The 19,896-nt window shown below is 39.6% G+C and overlaps 1 protein-coding gene across 3 annotated transcripts in view; it reads left to right on the top strand.

Moving 5' to 3' along the window:
- NFIA (nuclear factor I A) overlaps positions 1-19,896 on the top strand; it is a 381,808-nt gene that overhangs the window by 290,050 nt on the left and 71,862 nt on the right. For all 3 annotated transcript variants that reach the window (XM_023187422.2, XM_023187427.2, XM_031933997.1), the window contains one exon: positions 9,401-9,529. In XM_023187422.2, the coding sequence (XP_023043190.1) occupies positions 9,401-9,529 (129 nt within the window). The remainder of the gene's footprint in view (positions 1-9,400; positions 9,530-19,896) is intronic.

Raw genomic sequence — 19,896 nt, 5'->3', positions numbered from 1 at the left:
AAAGACTAACCATGCTGAGCAATACAAAATAAGGTTTATCTACTGTTGTACAGCATGACCAAAAGAGTAAAAAGTTATTTGATATCATATCATGTAGACCAGAGCTGTCCAATAGGACTTTCTGCAGTGATAGAGATGTCCTGCGTCTGTAGTATCCAATATTCTAACCATGAGCCACATATGTCTACTAAGCTCTTGCAATGTGGCTATGCTGAGCAACTGAATTTTTAAATTCATTTAATTTTAATTAATTTAGATTTAAGTAGCCACATGTGGCTAGTAGCTACCATATTGGGCAGGGCAGATATAAACCAAACATATGTATGATTGAGTTTTTTACTATTCAGCTGGATATCTAAGGAGAATGAATAAAACATTATGCTATTTTATATTATATGTATTGTTTATGCAAAGAAATAATTTGGTTTTCTCAGAAATGTCTTCTTTATCCTCAGTCCTTCTGTGAATGCGTATAATTGCTATGTTGAGCCAAAATCAGTCCTTTCCTGAACACGTGGGGGGATGGGATGGCTAGGGGGCAGATGGAATGGGTAGGGAATCTCCAACCTCTTATAAGTATATGGAGCATGTAGCACAATTTTTTTTTTATTTCAGTCCTGTCACTGGGGTGTCTGTGTTTACCTTGAAAGGAGAGGAAATCCCCCAACTAGTCAAGAGATTTTATTTTTGGCCCAGAAACCAGATTTTTATATGACATTTTCCTTGTGTCTATTCTTTACTCTCTCTGGTTGTAAATTTTCACTCACAAATGAACATTTGGAATATATTACAGAACTCATCATTTCTTTCCCCTTGAATAATCCATGTAATTTTTACTCCGTACTCCCATTTTTTAAAAATTGAAGAAATCACTGGTGTCCCCAAGCCATTTAAATTACCTGAACTTCTTTATGATGTGATAATTCTTTGGGGGTCCTTTTAGCTCATTTTCAATGGCTGCATATAGAGTAAGAAAGATAAACCTCAGAAGCTATATTAACTTTTCTTTATGCTCTCTATCATAAAAATGATTTTAAAACATTTTTATGCACTGAAAAAGGCTAAAAGTCAAAATAGTCTGCTTTACCTTTTTATTGTTGAGTGTGCTAATCATAAAAAATTATATTAGAATGAACCCTAATGGATTTTATCATTAGGACACACATGTAACAAACGTGCAGTGTCTTCCATGACCTCCTTGTATCACACAGCCTGTGTTTATGCTCACGAGAACAGAATGGTCCCTTAACTGTGGGATTCTTCTGTTCAATCACAGACTTATTTGGCATCATGGTTAGAGATAATCTAATTACAAGGTGTACTTTAAATGGTTCTAGAAAGGTCCTGTTCCTGCCTGTGGGGGAATTACTAGAGTGCATTGTAGCTCTGCGTCTGGAAGAGATGTGTCTGAGTGTAAATCTGATGGTGGATGACTTGCAAAAGATGATACTGGTACTCAGCATTCATTCTGGGTTTGAGAAATGTCACTGAAATTTATGCTAACACCATTAGTCTGATGGACATGACTGGGTTGTCTGTTCCCCACACTTAGATCTAGTGGAGTAGGGGAATCTGAATGCCTGAGTGTAAAAAAGAAGAGTCACAAAGCAGTTAGCATCATTAAGACTTGGAATGTTTGCAAGAAGAAAAATGTTCAAGTGTCATTAATAGTTCACATTTAAATCAGCTCATGATAGGTTTGTATCAATAAGATACATAAGTAGTAGTACTCCCCCGCGCCCTCCCCCAGAAATAGGCATCTTGGTAGCACGGTACACTGAAAGGAGCAAGAGCTTTGGTTGCCTGGGTTCAAATCCTGGCTCCTCCACTCACTAATTGTGTAGCCTCTCGCCTTCTTAAGGACTGCTCTGCCTCAGGCACCCTCTCCTCTGAGTCATGGCTTTCTGCCTGTCTGCTGGACCATTCCCATCAGTAGACAAGCGTGCTGCACTCTCTTCCACCTTCAGAAAGCTATCCCTTGCTTCCCTCCCTCTTCCTGTAGCCACTACCCTATTTTTCTACTCTCCTCTGCCGATTCCTCCTTCATTTCATGGAAGTTGACTACAGCATTTTCCCTGTTTCTTCACTTCCCATTGATTTTATAAACCATTCTATCCTGTCTTCTATGTGCCTCACTCTCCTGCAGCTCACTTTTCAAGACTGTCAGAAACATTCATGTTGCCAAATCCAGTGGATCCTTTTCTGTTCTCATTATACGTGATCTCCCAGTGGCATTCAACTTAGTTGATTGCAGCCTTCTCCTTGAAACACTTCTTAGTTTCTGTAAAGATATACTCCCCTATGAGTTAAATGCCTCAACTTAGTTGCCTGTTTTAATGCTGACTTTAGACACTCAGGGGCCTTCCTTGATTTTACAAATTACTGAATTCTAAATAATTGTGTGTGTTATAGCCTCTGGTTAAGTGAGCTATTTATTACTGCATTGTAATATATAGTCTAGGCTTGGACACTATCAACAAGTCTTAAGAGGAAAATTTTTGTCATTTCTTGTTATAGAGACATAACATGGTTTGCAGGCTTTATAGAAGAAGTAACTTGTTGAATAGGCAAGAGGCCTATTGTAAATATAAAACATGTATATGCTCTTTTGCAACTCAACATCTGGGGTCATTATCTTCTAAATCTATGTGATATTTATTTTGTGGAGGTTCTGTGTTAGAATCGCTGATAATTCATTCAGTGTGTGTTTGATAAAATCCTAAGTGATCCCTACTAAAGCCAAGAAAAAACTTTTATATATAAGACAAATGATTCCTAGTATACTTCAGAGTGAGTTTTTTTTGTATACACTTTCGTATCTGATACACCCTTCCTTTTTTTCCCCCCCTTTGGATAACCAAATTTAAAACTTCAGCTATAACTATACTTTATGGACTTAAATAGGACACTGTTTTTATAGCATACTAGGGAAACTACATGAGGGTTTTACAAAATGTATGTACTTGAGAACCAGAGATACCTGGATCTGTAGTACCATCTAATAGCTATATGATCCTAGACAAATTGCTTAACATCACTTGATATCTAATGTCTGGAATATTAAGTTATGGGTAGATAGGATAATAATAGCTACCTATCTGAGATGAAAATGTAAGGATCTGGGGATGGACACAGTGGCTCACGCCTGTAATCCCAGCACTTTGGGAGGCCAAGGCGGGTGGATCACCTGAGGTCAGGAGTTTGAGACCAGCTTGGCCAACATGGTGAAACTCTGTGTCTACCACAAATAAAAATTAAAAATAAAAATAAAAATATTAGCCAGGTATGGTGGTGCGTGCCTGTAGTCCCAGCTACTCAGGAGGCTGAGGCAGGAGAATTGCTTGAACCAGGGAGGTGGAGGTTGCAGTGAGCCGAGATCTTGCCACTGCACTCCAGCCTGGGCAACAGACCAAGACTACATCTCAAAAAAAAAAAAGAAAAGAAAATGTAAGGATTTGAGGTATTTATAAGTGTGTGGCACGTAATGGGTACTCCGTAATTTGTAGCTTTTATTATTTTCAGCTTGGTTTTTGGAAGTGATCGATATGCAGAGATTTAATCTCTGTAGCTGCCTCCTGCCTCTTTTGAGGCCACGTGATGGATGAATGCTTCCAGTTGCCTTTCAGCCTTTAAGTTTGGTGTAATAGTTGTTCTGGTAATAACAGTTATAAAAATAGGTTGTTGGAAATTAAATGATGACAATGAACAGGACACTATCCAAGTCATGAACAATTAAACTTGCAACATTTTGGGGTCCTCTCTAACCTGCTTATTGTATTGGATTTAAAAACTAAAGTGCTGAGGTTGCTTGCTTTCAGACTTTCAGTTTGTGACTATAAATGAACATTATTGAAACTAAACTTTCTATTCTTGACTTTGTCACTTTGAAGAAAGGAACATACACCCGTTAAATCTTCTCTGACAACTTGAATTACATCTCCCAAACTCCTGCGACAGACAAGAGAAGGTCCTGCTGTCCCGAGCAGCACTTAACCAGGGATACTTTTCACAGGAGAATGAATTTTTGGATAGGTGCTCTAACAAAGTAAGCACTAACACTGAGAAGTTACCATTTCCTTTTGAAAAATCCAGTGTGTTGTTCGATTGTCACTGGAATAATTATAGTTTATGGTGATCCTTCCCTTCTCTTCCATTCCCGTTAATGTTGTAGCTCCTTTGACTCCTAAAAATATCCCCTTTAAGAAGATACCTAAGGAAAAAAAAACACAGCATTGTACTTCCTAATGATTCCTGTAGTGTTTCCTTTACGGTTGTCACTGTAGAGTTCTTGGTCAAAGTGTCTGAAAAATATCATAACTTGGGAGTAGCAGAGAGGTAACATTAATTATTATTGGTTTTCCTTTTTCTTCTTTTTATTTTGTGTAATATCAAATTGCAGTGAAAAGTTACCTAAAACAAATCTTAATTTCTTAGGGGAGACACTGAGAATTTTTTTGAGTTTTTTTTTCACATCACTCAATCTAATTTTGTTATTGATGTTTCTCGAAAGAATCAGGAGAAGGATAAATTTTCAAAAGTATTATGTCCCCACTTTCTAGCTCATTTTCTAAGAATACATCTTACCGTTTTCTCTGGGTGAGTGTAGGCTAGTGGAAGACTGTACAACCTAGGGTGGATTAAGTAAAACTAAGGGAAACTTTCAGAATTATAGAGAGTAATTATTGTACAGTAAAGATCTTTAATACACACATGTCTAGCATTGCAATAGTCTTATATTTGAATATCATGTTTGTTTTCCGTTGCTGCAGAACAAATTTTCACAGAGTTAGCAACGTGAAAGAACACACAGTTCTTAATATTATCTCACAGTTTCCATGGGTCCGGAGCCTGGCCACAGCTGAACTGGATCCTCTGCTCGGGTCATACGAGGCTGCAATGAGATTTTATTCAGACTCCATTTCTTTCTGGAGCTCAAGGGCCTGTTGCAAACTCTCGTGATTGTTGGCAGAATTCAGTTGCTTGTGGATTTGGGACTAAGGTCCCTGCTTTCTGAAAGCTAACTGTCAGCAAGGGGCCCTACTCAGCTCCTAGAGGCCCCTGCAGTTCCTTGCCATGTGGCTGTCACAGGCCCTTTCACTATATGGCAGCTGACTTCTTCAAAGCCTGAAGAAGAATCTCTCTGACTTCTAGTTCCTTTTATACAGGGATCCCCTGATTAGGTCAGGCCCGCTAGGGATAATATATTTTTCCTTAACTCAAACTCAGCTGATTGGGGACCTTAATTATATCTGCAGAAGTCTTTTGCAATAGAACATAACCTAATCAACATAATCACCTTTGTGGTATAATATAACCTATTCACAAGAATGACGTGTTTCATATTCACAAGTGTCTCACACATGCAAGAGGAGAGGATTATGTAAGGCATCATTATACAAGGTTGGGAACTAGGAAACCATCTTAGAATTCTGAGTACCACAATTTTTTTTTCAAGATAAGGTCTCTCTCTGTTGCCCAGGCTGAAGTACAGTGGTATGGTTATAGCTCATAAACTCCTGGGTTCACATGATCCTCCTGCTTCAGCCTTCTGAGTAGCTGGGACTATAGGCATATACCGTACTCCGCCAATTTTTTTTTTTTTTCTTTTTTTTGAGACAGAGTCTTGCTCTATCACCAGACTGGAGTGCAGTGGCGTGATCCGGGCTGACTGCAGCCTCCACCTCCCAGGTTCAAGCAATTCTCCTGCTTCTACCTCCTGAGTAGCTGGGACTACAGGCACACACGCCACCACACCCAGCTAATTTTTGTATTTTTAGTAGAGACCAGGTTTCACCATGTTGGCCAGACTGGTGTCAATCTCTTGACCATGTGATCTGCCTACCTTGGCCTCCCAAAGTGCTGGGATTACAGGCATGAGCCACCGTGCCTGGCCTCAGCTAACTTTTAAAAATCCATTTTTTGTAGAGACAAAGTCTCACTATATTGCCCAGGCTGCTCTCAAACTCCTGACCTGAAGCAATCCTCCTGTCTCAGCCTCCCACAGTACTGGGATTATAGGCATGAGCCACCAGCCCAGCCTGACTACCACAAATACCAGCGATGAATTTGAAGGAATCTTTGTGAATAGTGCATTTGACCTGTATTTTCAAGGTTTTCTTGTTGAACTTTACACTTATAAGTGCCTCCAGAGGTGAAAGCCACGACATGACTAGAGTCCCATATATGTTTGCCCTTGTCTACTGAACACAATTTGGAATGACTCATGTAGCTTAGAAAACTGGCAGACTAGAGGGAAATTCAAAATTCAGAAATTCTGGATGTTTAGAAAACCAGTGACAAGCCAAAGTCCTTCTTGAAATGTACCTCCAATTCTGTTTCCTGTCATTGGGTTTTTTTAATACCCATCAAAAGGATGAAATGCCCCACTGAAAGAAAACAGTATGCTAGATTTCTGCTTCTTATTCTACAAAATTCTTTATGTTTCTGCTTTGAACTTTGACGTAACATTTCGTTTCCTCCAGAAAAGGGGTAGGATTACTTCATCCATAATCTTTTTTTAAAAATCTGGTACTTCTAGAAAATATATTGAAATTAAAGTTTTAATTCATTAAAAGAAAGCCAATCAGTCATTAATCCATACAGTAATTTTGTAACAGTTGTGCATAAATATTTGGCAAAAAATTTTAAAAAGGAGTTTATTTTTAAAGTAATGTACAGAACCAAGTTTGATTTCAAAAATAAAAGCCAAGATTAATGTTCTCTAGCTTTTAACAGAGAGTAGTTTACTAGCATTTTGGAATTTCATCTGGTCAATTAAATATACAAAGCAAATTAACCAAAACATACATTATGCATGTAGAGAAAATACTAAAGTATATAATAAGGAAATGTGCTCAATACGAGTCTTTAAAAATTGAAAACACAAAGTAATTTTGAGATTCATGACAGCCTCAGGGTTCATATTACTTGACTGTGATAAATTTAGAAGATTATACATAGTTTGGCTGGTTCTTCCTGCATGCCAACAGTATTTCTTTCCTCTTTAACCCTTGCAAAGAAGACATAAATTTTGCTATTTTTGAACTTGTTTACCAGCTTGGTCATTCTCAATACTTGTTATTACCCAAATTTTACTTATAATTCCTTTTAGAAGCATAAATAGTGAATTTCAATCATGTCAACATTCCTGCAGATTTAGAATGGCATGAATTAGAAAACATGAATTTTTCAAAGAAATCATAACTTTTTCTTGAGTCCAGCCATTTGCTATCGCCAATAAGATTAGTTAGGATACTAGATTTCATCAGTGATTCCATTATCTGGGGAAAAAAAAAAATCTGCATCTTTAAAGTTTTGATTTTGTTGTTGTTGTTGTTATCTGTTCTGCTTCTGTTTTATGACATACAGTTCAGGCATTTGACTAAATTTAAATCAGTGGAATGGTTGGCAGCCTATAATTGGTCTACACAAAAAGGTTTAAATGAGTTGGGAGATTTGTTTACATTTTGGTAGCTTTTTATTTCTTTAATTATTTTTTTATTTGAAATCTCCTCCTTAGTGTAATTACATGATGATACCTTAGGTTAGGTTACTTGCAGTGAATGTTCACCCAAAATCTCAGTGCATCCTACATTGTTAGAACTTTGGCATGGTGTGACTGGTTACTGATTCAGCAAGCAACAAGTATAACTAAAGTCACTTGACTTAGTGACTTCATTTTTAATTCAAATCACATGGATATTGATCTAGAAAGGATCTGATTCAAATTTGTCAAATTAGTATGAAATCACATACCACTCTATATTGTACTTACGTCTGACGATGCAAAAGTGTTTACCAGTTTGCAATTTTTCTTAAGTTTTGCTATGTTTAATCATGTATTCATTAAGCTGCAGATAAAGCTGAGACCTGCATAAGTAGTTTAAACATCTTTTCAGATCGTTTGGGTGTTTCAGACCCTTGGATGTCTTGGACATAGAAGGGAACAAAGCAGACCAGTACTCTGTCCTTACAGAGTCTGAGTCACACTCAAAGGTCATGTTGTAGAATTGCATGAAGGAAATCTGTGATCAGAAATAACAGGGACATATTTAGATACAGGCCAAACTAACTAAATTTCTGGACAGATCTATACCTATAAAGTGCTTGGCACAGTACATGGTACTCAGTCACAGTTACATGTTAATATCATTATGATTTTTATTACTTTTCCAGTTCACCCAAATAATTCTCTGGTCACGGGCAGAGCACAGCACATGTAAACACGTATAAGTAGAATGGACTTTGGTTCTTTTAACATCAGTGCAGACCAATTTTGTGCTACAACCTTAAGAGAGCCCAAATTTGTCCCCCGATGTGGAGACTAGGAGTCATTTCTCTTATTTTTGTATCCAAATTGTCATTGTTTTAATTGGCACCCTACCAAACTGATAGATGCCTCCAGTTGGGTATGTCAGTGTGGTTGCCGAGAACATTACAAATCCAGTAATTACAAGAAACTGTTTCTCCATTATTTTCTTCCCAAAGTATTTTCTATGCTGGAAATGCTGTGAAAACCTTAGGCACAATAGTAGAAGTATTTTTTTAAAAAAACAAGCTTTTATTGTATTAACATGAAAGCAATATATGTTCATCATAGAAAAGACAGGTAAGCAAAACGAAGGCAATGAAAATCACCCAAATTCAACACAGAGAGAACTGCCATTATAGTTTGTGCTTATTGCCTTCCAGTTCTTTCTCTGTGCATAGAAATAGCCTTTTCGATGGTGTCATAGTATAACATCCTATTTTGTAATCGCCTTTTTCAATTGACATTATATTATAAATGTTTTGCCACGTCATTACTCTTTTACCATATTGTTTACATTGGTTATACCATACTTATTTAACCAGTCCCCAATTGTAGGGCATTTAAGATTTTTTTATTTTTCTTTTTTTCTATTCTAAAGAATTCATTGAATGAACAACTAAGTTGCCACTGTTGAGGGTATTCTTATGTTAAAACAGCCAACTTATTTAAAATATGGAGAAAGTGATTCGGTCTCAAAGCAAGATAACCAACAAGATGAAATGATTGCATGCGAAGTCTTCATAAGCATGGATGGTCTCCTTTTGGGGGTCCCAGAGGTCACAGACACAAACAACTTTTAGGAAACACTGCAAAAGTTGAACCCTGTATTATTAGAGAAGATCAATAACCCAAAAATGGACTGTGATTAAGTAGAATAAATTGCAATCAAATACAGACCGACTTAGCAGGGGGCTATTCCGTCACTTCTTTGTTCCTGTGACAAATGCAAAGCAATTCAAAACATCTTTTTCATTCACAGGTGGATTCCTCTTTTTGTTTGTTTTTAATTCTTTAGATGTTATCTTTTAGGTTGCGCAGATCATTGTTCTATGAATTAAAGTGTACTTACCAGTTGATCCTTCTTGCCAGGAATGCCATCTCCAACCACACTGAAGAAGTCGGAGAAGTCTGGTTTCAGCAGCCCCTCCCCTTCACAGACCTCCTCCCTGGGAACGGCATTCACACAGCATCACCGACCTGTCATTACAGGACCCAGAGGTGAGCTGCTCCACAGGGACCCTTGGTTGTGCTTATATCATGGCCTTTGGACCCAAGTAGCAAAATGAGAGACAATGAAGACTCCCCCTGAATACTCCTGAGGCAGTGAGTGTTCCAATTTCTTACCCTTGGGGGCAGCCTTGGAATTTTAGAGACCAGACAGATTTGGCATCAAATGTTTTGTCCTTTCCTAAAGCAAAAAGGGACCAAATCTGTTTTTTGTTTGCAAGTGAGATTTTTGCAGAGAGATGGGAAGTAACTTGAATTGAACCAAAATCAAATCTGTTCTACAAGTTGTGTGTGTGTTTGTGTGTGTGAGAGAGAGGGAGTGTGTGCGGACACTTACACGCACACAGGCGTGCATTAGGTGAGTATATTTCCATATGGTCAATTACCTGTTTTCAAGTAGTAGCTTTTTCTCATCCCTGCTGACTCTCTTTCCATAAAACCTGAGTTCAATATGTGGCATTTTGTGTTGAGGTTGTTTGCATCAGAGTGTTGACGAGCAGTCTTCATTCATTCCTTTTGAAGTGGTAGATAGTTTGTCTGGTTTTCATTGCGATGTTTTCATTATTTTTGTCTCATATGCTTTTAAGTTTATTATTAAAATGTGTCCACAAGAAATATGATTTGTATTTCGCATTAAAGACAAGCCTTAAGCCTCAAGAGAATGTCAGCGAATCACTTAAGTTGATCTCATTGCAAGTAAAAATATTTATTATTTTGTTTATGAAACTCCCACGGTAGGAGTATGAATAATTGTAACCACGTTTGCTTTCCTTTATCAGATTTTCTTTTAGGTAGGTAGATCTGTGGTCTACCAGCTGCTATCATAAAACGTCCTAGAAAGTTATGATCTCTTGTCTGCTTTGACATATACCTGGGGAAACTGATGTTTCTTGCATTAATCTCAATGTTAGTCCCACAAATCTGAATCCCTTTATGAATATGCTGTGTGCAGATCAGGGAACTGTGGCGGGTAAGATGACTGTCCGGTGCACACATGGAAGTCATATTGAAGAAAGTAAGCATTTTGACTACTGTGGGAAGCAATTTCTTTATCCGTAATTATGAAACTTACTTGCTTCATCTTTAAACATCTTGTGATCATTGGTAGAACTTTCTCAGGATCCCTTCTTTCATTTGTGTATATGTGTGGTATAATCAGAGAGGCTTACTATCGATACATAATTTGAAAACCTGCATCAGAATTGAATTATAAGGTCCCAGAATGAGGCTTATTAAATAGTATTAAAATATTATCCTCATAGTTAACACTCATTGAGCATATAAACTGTAGTGGGGGATCAGAGATATGAAACTCTCTTAGTCAGAATATTTATGGCCAGAAGGAGATGAGGCATGTGTTGCTTTTCATCTATTTGGGGTCAAGTTCACATATTCTGAATGCTAACTGAATGGTAAAAGTTCCTGCAGGAGCTCAGTGTTGGGGTGACCATGGAGGTTCATTCACTTAAACAAGGATTTACTGAGTGACTCTATAGACACTGGGACCAATGGTTCCTGTCCTCACAGAGCATGTTATCTACCACAGAAGAGAGGCACACAAGGAAATAAGCAAGTAAAAGATGATGGGCCGGGCACGGTGGCTCACACCTGTAATCCTAGCACTTTCTGAGGCCAAGGCAGGCAGATCACTTGAACTCAGGAATTCAAGGTCAGCCTGGGCAACATGGCAAAACACTGTCTAGAAAAAAATACAAAAATTAGCTGGGCATGGTAGCGAGTGCCTTAGTCCCAGCTACTCAAGAGGCTGCGACGGGAGGATTGCTCGCACCCAGAAGGCAGAGGTTCCACGAGCCAAGATCACACCACTGCACTCCAGCCTGCGCAACATAGCAGACCCTGTCTCAAAAAAAAAAAAACAAAAAGCAAAACAAAACAAAAAAACCTGATGTGGAATGTACTATTACTTATCACTTTGTATCAAATAAAGTGACTTCAGCCCGGGTGCGGTGTCCCACACCTCTAATCCCAGCACTTTGGGAGGTTGAGGCAGGCAGATCACTTGAGGTCAGGAGTTTGAGACCAGCCTGGCCAACACGATGAAACCCCATCTCTACTGAAAATACAAAAAATTAGCCGGGTGTGGTGGCACACGCCTGTGAATCCCAGCTACCTGTGAGGTTGAGGCAGGAGAATTGCTTGAACCCAGGAGGCGGAGGCTGCAGTGAGCCAAGATGGTGCCACTGTACTCCAGCCTGGGCAACAGAGTGAGACTCCATCTCAAAAAAAAAAAAAAGAGACTTCAAAGTATAAATAACGCTGAAGTCAAATCTTAAAAGATACTTAGATGAATGGAGGACCATCCTAAGGAAAGGGAAGATTCGTGGTGTAGTAAGTTAGTAAGAACTGAGAAGAACAGTATGCCAGCAATCAGGAGAGCCGGGTAGCCTCCCCCTTTTCCTTCCCACTCACCTTCTGTGTTTTTCAATGTCCTCATCAATACAAGGGGTACAATACTAATAATGAATGACCCTTTCCTCCCAATCTTGTATTCTTATACAGAAACAACAATAAAACAGTATTTGTGGAGATTCCATAAGGCAATCTGTATATATTATCATTAGTCAGTAAATGTTAAGAGTGTCTAATGTGTGTCTTGCCTTAAAACTGTAGTTCTAGAAATTATTGTCATGAGCACTTCCCCACGGGTACAGGTTGAGAGCTTCTTCATGCTAGATGACTAAGCACGTTTTCTAAAATGACCCACGCTGGGTTGAACCAGGATGAACCTCCTTAGCTCACAGCATAACAAGTTCCAGTCTAATCATATTCATTCATAAAATTGTGTTTGAGGAAAAGAGAAAGATGCCTAGTGTAAGAAGTATGGAATACCAAAGATTCTTTGTTTTCACCAGAATTCAAGATGGCTCCCAGCATCCTCGGCTCTCCTTTCTGGAAAGTCTACTCAGGTACCCGTTCTTACCGTGCCCCACCCCGCTTAGTGGTCTGGTGAAGGGAATTGGAGTAGTTGAGATGAAACTTCAGTTGCCTCTTTGTGGTAAGAATCATAAGAATTGAGATAGGCTAACATAAGACATTTTTCTGGCTAAGATATTTTTAAAAGGTTGGAATTCAGCCTCATTATTTAAGGCGTATTTGCTATGGGTACTGTAATTTCCTTCATTTTTCTCTGAACTAGTTGGAAAGCTAATGCTTGGAATGATATCACATTTGGGAGTAAGACTTGGTGTTTTAGGAAGATGAGGCCAAAATTGAGGAAGAAGAGTATAGCTGCCAAGAGTCAGTGTGGAATCGATGTCACGTGCACATAAAGGAGGTTTCAACCTCTGACATTCCTTTTATTGTACAAAGTTGCCACAACACAAAATAGTAAATTATTAGAGAATCCAGAGAATCAAACTTTAAAAGGGTCTTAAAGAAAAAAAAAGAATGTCCTTTATCAGGTCCCCAGGGCATGGGGCAGGGATCAGGGAGGCCATTGACTGCTCTGTGGTTAGCACTAGGTTGCAAGGCTTCTGCTGCCTTCCCTAGCATTTCTCACAGGAGTGCCTCAACTAGACTAGCACCAGTTAGTAAGCAATAACTGTCCAACACACATCCACGCTCAGAATGGAGGTGAGGTTTTACAGAGCTACAGCAAATCAAGGTCACCTTGCTAAAAACCCAAGGGCCTTACTTTTGGCTGCAAACATAAGCTACATTTGGAAATTTCGTGGCCACCTTTTACAAAGAAAACCTCTCTCAAGATTGCAAAGCGAAGGGAGAAACACAGGGCGTTGAAGGGAGGTAGCATAGCACAGCAGTTGTCTTTATCTGTTTTGACTGCCAGAACAGAACACCATGGACTGGGTGGCCTATAAACAACAGAAATTTATCACTCACAGTTCTGGAGACCGGAAGTCCAAGATCAAGGCTCTGGCAGCTTCTGTGTCTGGTGAGGGCCCACTTCCTGGTTCATAGATGGCATCTTCTTGCTGTGTCCTCACATGGCAGAAGGGGCGGGGGTGCTCTCTAGGGTCTCTTTCATAAAGGCACTAATCGTATTCATGAGGGCCCTACCCTGTGACCTGATCACCTCCCAAAGGCACTGCTACCTGTTACCATCACATTGGGGGTGAGGGGGCCACAAACATTCAGCCTATGGCAGTGGTTAAGCACAAAATTTCCGGGGGTCAGATAGGCTGCTGTCTGAATCTCTGTCCACTACTTGGCATATTGCTTGTCTCTCTGAACCAAAGGTTTCTCATCTCTAAGTTGGAGATCATCATCTCTAACTCAAAAGAATTGTATTATGTTAGGAGCAAAGGAAATCACGTATTTGTAGTCATTTTCACAGTGCCTGGAAGTACAGTATGCACACGGGTCATACAATTAAATAATCCTTTTTCACCCAGGCTTTGAAAATATCATGCTGTCCCTATTGCCTTCGCCCAGCAATATTCTGCCCATCCCCCCAGATCAGCTCAAGCACTACTTTCAAAGTGAAACCTCCTCTCCACCCAGCTTGCCATGATCTGACACTGCTTAAGCTCCTGCTGCCTTTTGTGTCTGCACATTGACTCCACCAACCTCATCTGGCCTTGTTAGTTAATATACATGTTTCCTAGAGGAGAATCTCCAAAGGGAAGGATCTCTAACTTAGACATTTCACTATCTTTGTTGTGCGTCACACAGTGGGTTTTATGCTCAAATATTGTTTGAATGAATAAAAGTAATCAAAATGCATATAAATGCACACAGGAGACATTTATCCCCTCTCTGACCCTGATGAATTTTCATTTCTTCAGAAGAGCCAAGGGTGATAAATGTATAATAGTTCGTGCAGTACTTCCTTGTAAGAAATGTCCACGATGTGGAAGAACCATGGCGTTGCATCCAAAGAAAACCTATGCAAAATTCTCTAAGTAAAGCTTTGCTGTTAAGAGCTATGGGCTTTCTTTAGGTTGTTCTAACCACTTCCCTATTTACAGTGTCAAGGTAGAGGCGTGTGGTTTCTTAAAATGAATCCCCTGTCTGATACTGGCTTTCTTTGTGGCTTTGTTAAATCACTTAACCTTGTGGCCTCAGTTTGGCCATCTGTACCATGGGGATAATACTTTGCCACCTGTTTTTCTGTGTGGTTAGAATTAGGTAAAGAGGTTATTTGGGAATATCCTATCGGTAGGGGGAAGATACTACATTTCAGTACAGGCATTTGTACATCGTTATATATTAGTATAATCATTGTGCACTTTAAGCTGAAAGATTGGGCTTTCAAAGACTTTCTTTTACCATGACTTAAAACTGTAACCATAATAAAGTATTTACTCATGACTATTTGTCTTATTCATGATAATTGAAAAAAGAAATCTTTCTTCATCCCTTTGCCTTTTCAAGAATTGTAAGTTTGCCTGGTTGATGATCTGAAGGGGCTAACTTCTTAGAGAATTATTTGGAGTAATCATCAGTTACATCTTAAAGTTTCTTGAAAGTTTAGATCTTCTTAAAACTTATCTTTTTGCTTAAAATCTTTGCTATTTTGAAGATTAAGAAGATAATGAATGGTAGTTTATTTAAATACTCTGGCACTAAGTAAAGCAAGTCTGTGCCTTAGAGATTTAGGAACAGAGAGCAGCCTACACGATCCACATTGGGTGGCACAATTGAAAGTAATTGAAAGAGTTATGGTCTGGGAATCTTTTGGTATAATGTGTTCCCAGTATCAGCAAAGATTGTTTTTGGCTGAAAGTAACAGAATATCTGAGTGAACAATGGCTTAAGAAAATAAGGAGTCACATTTTTCTCATAGAAAAACAAGTATGTGGCTAGGTATGGTGACTCACACTTGAAATCCCAGCACTTCGGGAGGCTGAGGCAGGAAGCACTTGAGGCCAGGGGTTTGAGACCAACCTGGGCAACACAGCAAGACCCTATCGCTACAAAAATTTTTTAAAATTAGGAGAGCACAGTGATAAGTCCTGTGGTCCTAGATACTCAGGAGGCTGAGGTGCAAGGATTGCTTGAGCCCAGGAATTTGAGGCTGCAGTGAGCTATGACGGCACTCCAGCCTGGGCAACAGAGAAAGACCCTGTCTCAAAAAAACAAAAACAAAAACAAAAAAAGCAAGTAGATGATTCAAGGCTGTTAGGGTGGCACTTGCAGTGCCATCAGGGATTGAGATTTCTTCTCCTAGCCGTGTTTCAGTGGGTTGTTTTTATGAGGTCACAGCATAGGCGCTGCACTCTTGCCTTATGTCTGCATGCCAAGCAGAAAGAAGAGAAAAGGTGAGGGCAAAAAGGACCTGTCAGCTTATCCTGCCACTTTTTCATAGGATCTTCTACAGCACAATAAGACTATGTCTGATGATCACCTGTAGCTGCAAGGGAGGCTGGAAACTCCAAATTTTTAGCTGAGCATATGGCTGCTCTCTATCAAATTAAGGTTTTATCAGTGGGTAAATAGGGGATAAATATGCTGGTTGACAGTTAGCAACATATTCCCCATTATTTTTACAGATGAGAGATCTGAGGTACCCAGAACCGAGACCAGAAATCAAGTCTCCAGTTCAGTGCCTTTTTTGCCATATCAGTAGTTTCTACCTTTTTCTCCCCCACTGGGAGAAGTTAACTACATTTATTTAAACAATTACTTTGTTTTCGCATTTTTTATGAGTCAAAGTCATAACATATCCATTTAGATCTTTTGATAATCATAACATAACCTGTGCCATCACACTGAGTTTTTTTTTAATAGCAGCCATAAACAAATCATTTAGCCTTTTTTATTAGTCCATAAGTCCTTGCTACTGGTAAATTCAGGGTTTCTCTTAGATGCACGCCACTTCAGAGACACTTTTTGAGGTCAACTTGGCTTTTTTCAATATTGTATTAGCTTGCAGATACCCATTACTATCTGGGGACCCATTAATTTTTTTCCACAAATGTTTATCAAACTCTTACAGTGTACAAGGTGCTCTAGTAGTAGAGTGAGCAAGAGAAGCATGGATTCTGTCCTTAGAGTGCTTGCCTCCTGGAGGACGAGAGGACAAGGAAACCAGCAGTTGCATTACTGTGCTAGAAGCACAGGGTGCGATAGAAAATGAGGGGAAGGACATCCTTGTGGACAACTACAGGGGCATCTGGCACTACACAAGTCCAGACAAGCAGAAGACCTAACCCCTATTGTCAAACAGTTTGCCTTCACATTACAGGCGTGCAAAACAGATGAACAGCAAATAAATCATGCTCTAAGTACCGAAGAACTCAGGCATACAAAAGGCAAACATGACGTTAAACCCCCACCTCTTTATGAGTCAAAAAAAAATACACAATGAGAGTTTAGAAGTAAAATTGCCTTTATTCCGAAAATACGCCTAAGATACACTAAAGCAATCACCATATAAACCAAAGATTTATTGTGCAGCTTTCAAAGAATCATTCCAGTTTCTGTTTGGAGAGGTAGTCAGAAGTTTATATGCACTATAAACTTCTCTAAGTCCATGATCCTCCTGACCCAAACAGGGATCTTGCTCTCAGTGATGAAACATCTGAGGGTCTGAAGTTAACAATATCTCCCAGTTTGGCCAAGAAAAATATACCGCAGAGAATTATGAGAATTAAGATTACCTTTCAGGAAGTTGGGGTCACCAAGAAAGGTTAGAGGAGTGTGGATTCATAATATGCAGAGACAATAATAGAGGAGCAGGGAAGGAGAGGTAAAATAGCAGGGTGACAGTCATCAGTAGATGGCAGGGCCTATTGGGGCAAGGACCACATCTTTATCATTTATCTCTGAATCCCCCCACCTTGTGCCCGGCATAAAGAAAGCACTCAATAAATAATTGTCAAATAAATGAATGAATGCATGGATTTGATTGAAGAAACAGAGAAAGTTCGAGAATAATAGGAAGTTCTTTCCTTCTCCACTGTGTAGTAATACGGTATTCAAATGCATGTACTCAGCAGCACATAGAAAGAGGCATAGCATGTGTAAGTGCTCAGTATATATTTGATTTGTTTGTTTGTTTGTTTTGAGACAGGGTCTCTCTCTGACACCCAAGCTAGAGTGCAGTGACTTGATCACGGCTCACTGCAGCCTCGACCTCCTAGGCTCCAGGGATCCTTCTGCCTCAGTATTCCAAGTAGCTGGGACTACAGGCGCATGCCACTATGCCTAGCTAATTTTTAGTTTTTTTTTTTGTAGAGATAGGGTCTCACTATGTTACCTAGGCGGGTCTCGAACTCCTGGGCTCAAGCAATCCTCCTGCCTCAGCCTTCCAAAGTGCTGGGATTACAACAGCAAATAAGTCATGCCCTTAGATAACTAAGTACTGAGGATTTAAGACATACAAAATGCGAGCACAAGGTTAAACCCCACTTCTTTATGAATCAAACACACACACACACACACACACACGCGCGAAGGCAGTTTAGAAGTGAAATTGCCTTGATTCTGGCAGACGTGTGCCACCATGCTCAGCCTAATACAAGATCTACCTGGATAGACCTTAAGAGAAATGAGCTCAAAATTGTTTGATCCTCCATTTGTAGAATTTTTGCTGTGGCATTATAAGTTTTTCTCCCCAAACTAAGGTCCCTCCAGAAGGAACGTCCCCTGACGTTTCACCACTACTGTAATTGTGGCACCCCCTCCCCTGGCCTAGGCCCCCAAGTGCTAGGTTTGTTCATCTTTCTCCTGTCATATCCACAAACTTCTTTGCCTCTTAGGAACGCTTTTCACTTAGTTGTAGAACATGCTGGTGATCCACTGAATCTAATTTGTCTCTCCTGGTTTAGTGCAATTGAATCATCTCGGGAAAATGAGAAGCAATTAGGTACCTGTTGCTAACAAGGCGCTGAAATAATCTGCCAACAGACGCACGGTGTTTATTTATTATTGGAGTATGTCACTTGAGAAAACATTCCGTTGCCTTTCTCCAAGAAGAATTGCCAGAATGATTTTCAAACGCAGGCCTCATAGACCTAACAAGTACCGCCTTTGAGAAGCATGGAACAGAGAAGCAAGAGGGCTTGTGAGCCTCGTTCAGGGTTAGTTCAAGTGCCAGTGCCTAGCCTAATGGGCAGTGTTGTGGATGGGATTTGAAGTCGCAGGACACTAAAGAAGAAAAGCAGCTTTTTCTTTTTTACTTTTTCTTTTTTTTTTTTTTTTTTTGCAAAGGTCCTTTAAGTCCCAGTTCAGGAAATTATTAAATTCATTAGCCAGATACTTAGAAGCAGCTATTACTGCCCAGCCAAAGGAAAAAAGAGTGCCAACAAATGTTTTAAAACTACAACTAAACAAAAGTCAGGAAGCGTGTAATTAAAACTGTACCTTTATGGTATTGTAAAGAGTTTCACTGTGACATGGAAAATATTTAAAGGAGAAGGCTGTTTAGCTAATTTGTCTGCAAGTGAACTGCCTAGTGGAGAACTATCCTAAATTAACTGTAAGGCCACCCACTGAGCCACCCTCATAAAGGGCCATGGCTGCTCAGCTTGGGTTTGTGTAACGTTCAATAATTACTAGATAAATGCACAACTAAAAGCTCTATTACACTAATAATTTGTACTGTGATAGATGTGTGGGACACCCTGCTGGGTTAATTTGTCATCCCTGCAGCAAACTTCTAAAGAGAGCTCTTCCGTAGTGGAATCATGTTAATATGTTGTCCCTGGGAGGACAGGTTAGAGCAGTGAGACCACTTGGCTCCTTAATCTCTTAAAGGGGCAAAGGGCCTCCAGGGTGAGTGCTGAAGAGAATAGGGTGATTAGCCCAGGGGACCTGGATTTAAACTCATCTTCACAAAGGAAGCTGCTTTCCCTTGGAATTCCTTTGCCCCTTTCTCTCTGTCCCTCTCAATCACACGCAGGCCTATGTGCCTCACGGGTGCACGTGTGCGCACAGGCACACACAGGCATAGACCCACATATCCATACATAGTGAAGGCAGTGGTTCTGAGCAAGGTTTCTTAGAAACCCCCTCATTTTAAGACTTCCTGGTATCGTGGGCTTCGACTGTACCTCGCATAATCAGATAAGCCCCGTTCTTTCTGGTTTAGCTTAATCTAAAGTTGATTCCCTGTTTAGACTCATTATTTATTTTCCTTTTTTTAGCATAGAATAAAAAATTCAAGATTGAACTTGTATCTCCTCTTTATGTGGAATGGTTTCTTCTGCCTCTCTCTGTCTCCTCTCACACACACACACACACACACACACACACACACACACACACACGTACCCAATTACTGTTTTAAATATGAAGCTCACATTTAAGCTTCAGTGCAGGGTTTTCAACCTCCCCTATTGACAGAATCATAACTCATGTTAAGGTTAAGTGAAGTACTATAGCATGGGACTGTAGCTTTAACAGTGTTTATGGAGTATCAGCTTATCATCCAT

The sequence above is a fragment of the Piliocolobus tephrosceles genome, chromosome 1 (genome assembly GCF_002776525.5).
Source record: "Piliocolobus tephrosceles isolate RC106 chromosome 1, ASM277652v3, whole genome shotgun sequence".
In the NCBI taxonomy this organism is placed as follows: domain Eukaryota; kingdom Metazoa; phylum Chordata; class Mammalia; order Primates; family Cercopithecidae; genus Piliocolobus; species Piliocolobus tephrosceles.
The sequence above is the reverse complement of the archived record's forward strand: the minus strand, read 5'-3'. Positions and strand labels throughout refer to the sequence as shown.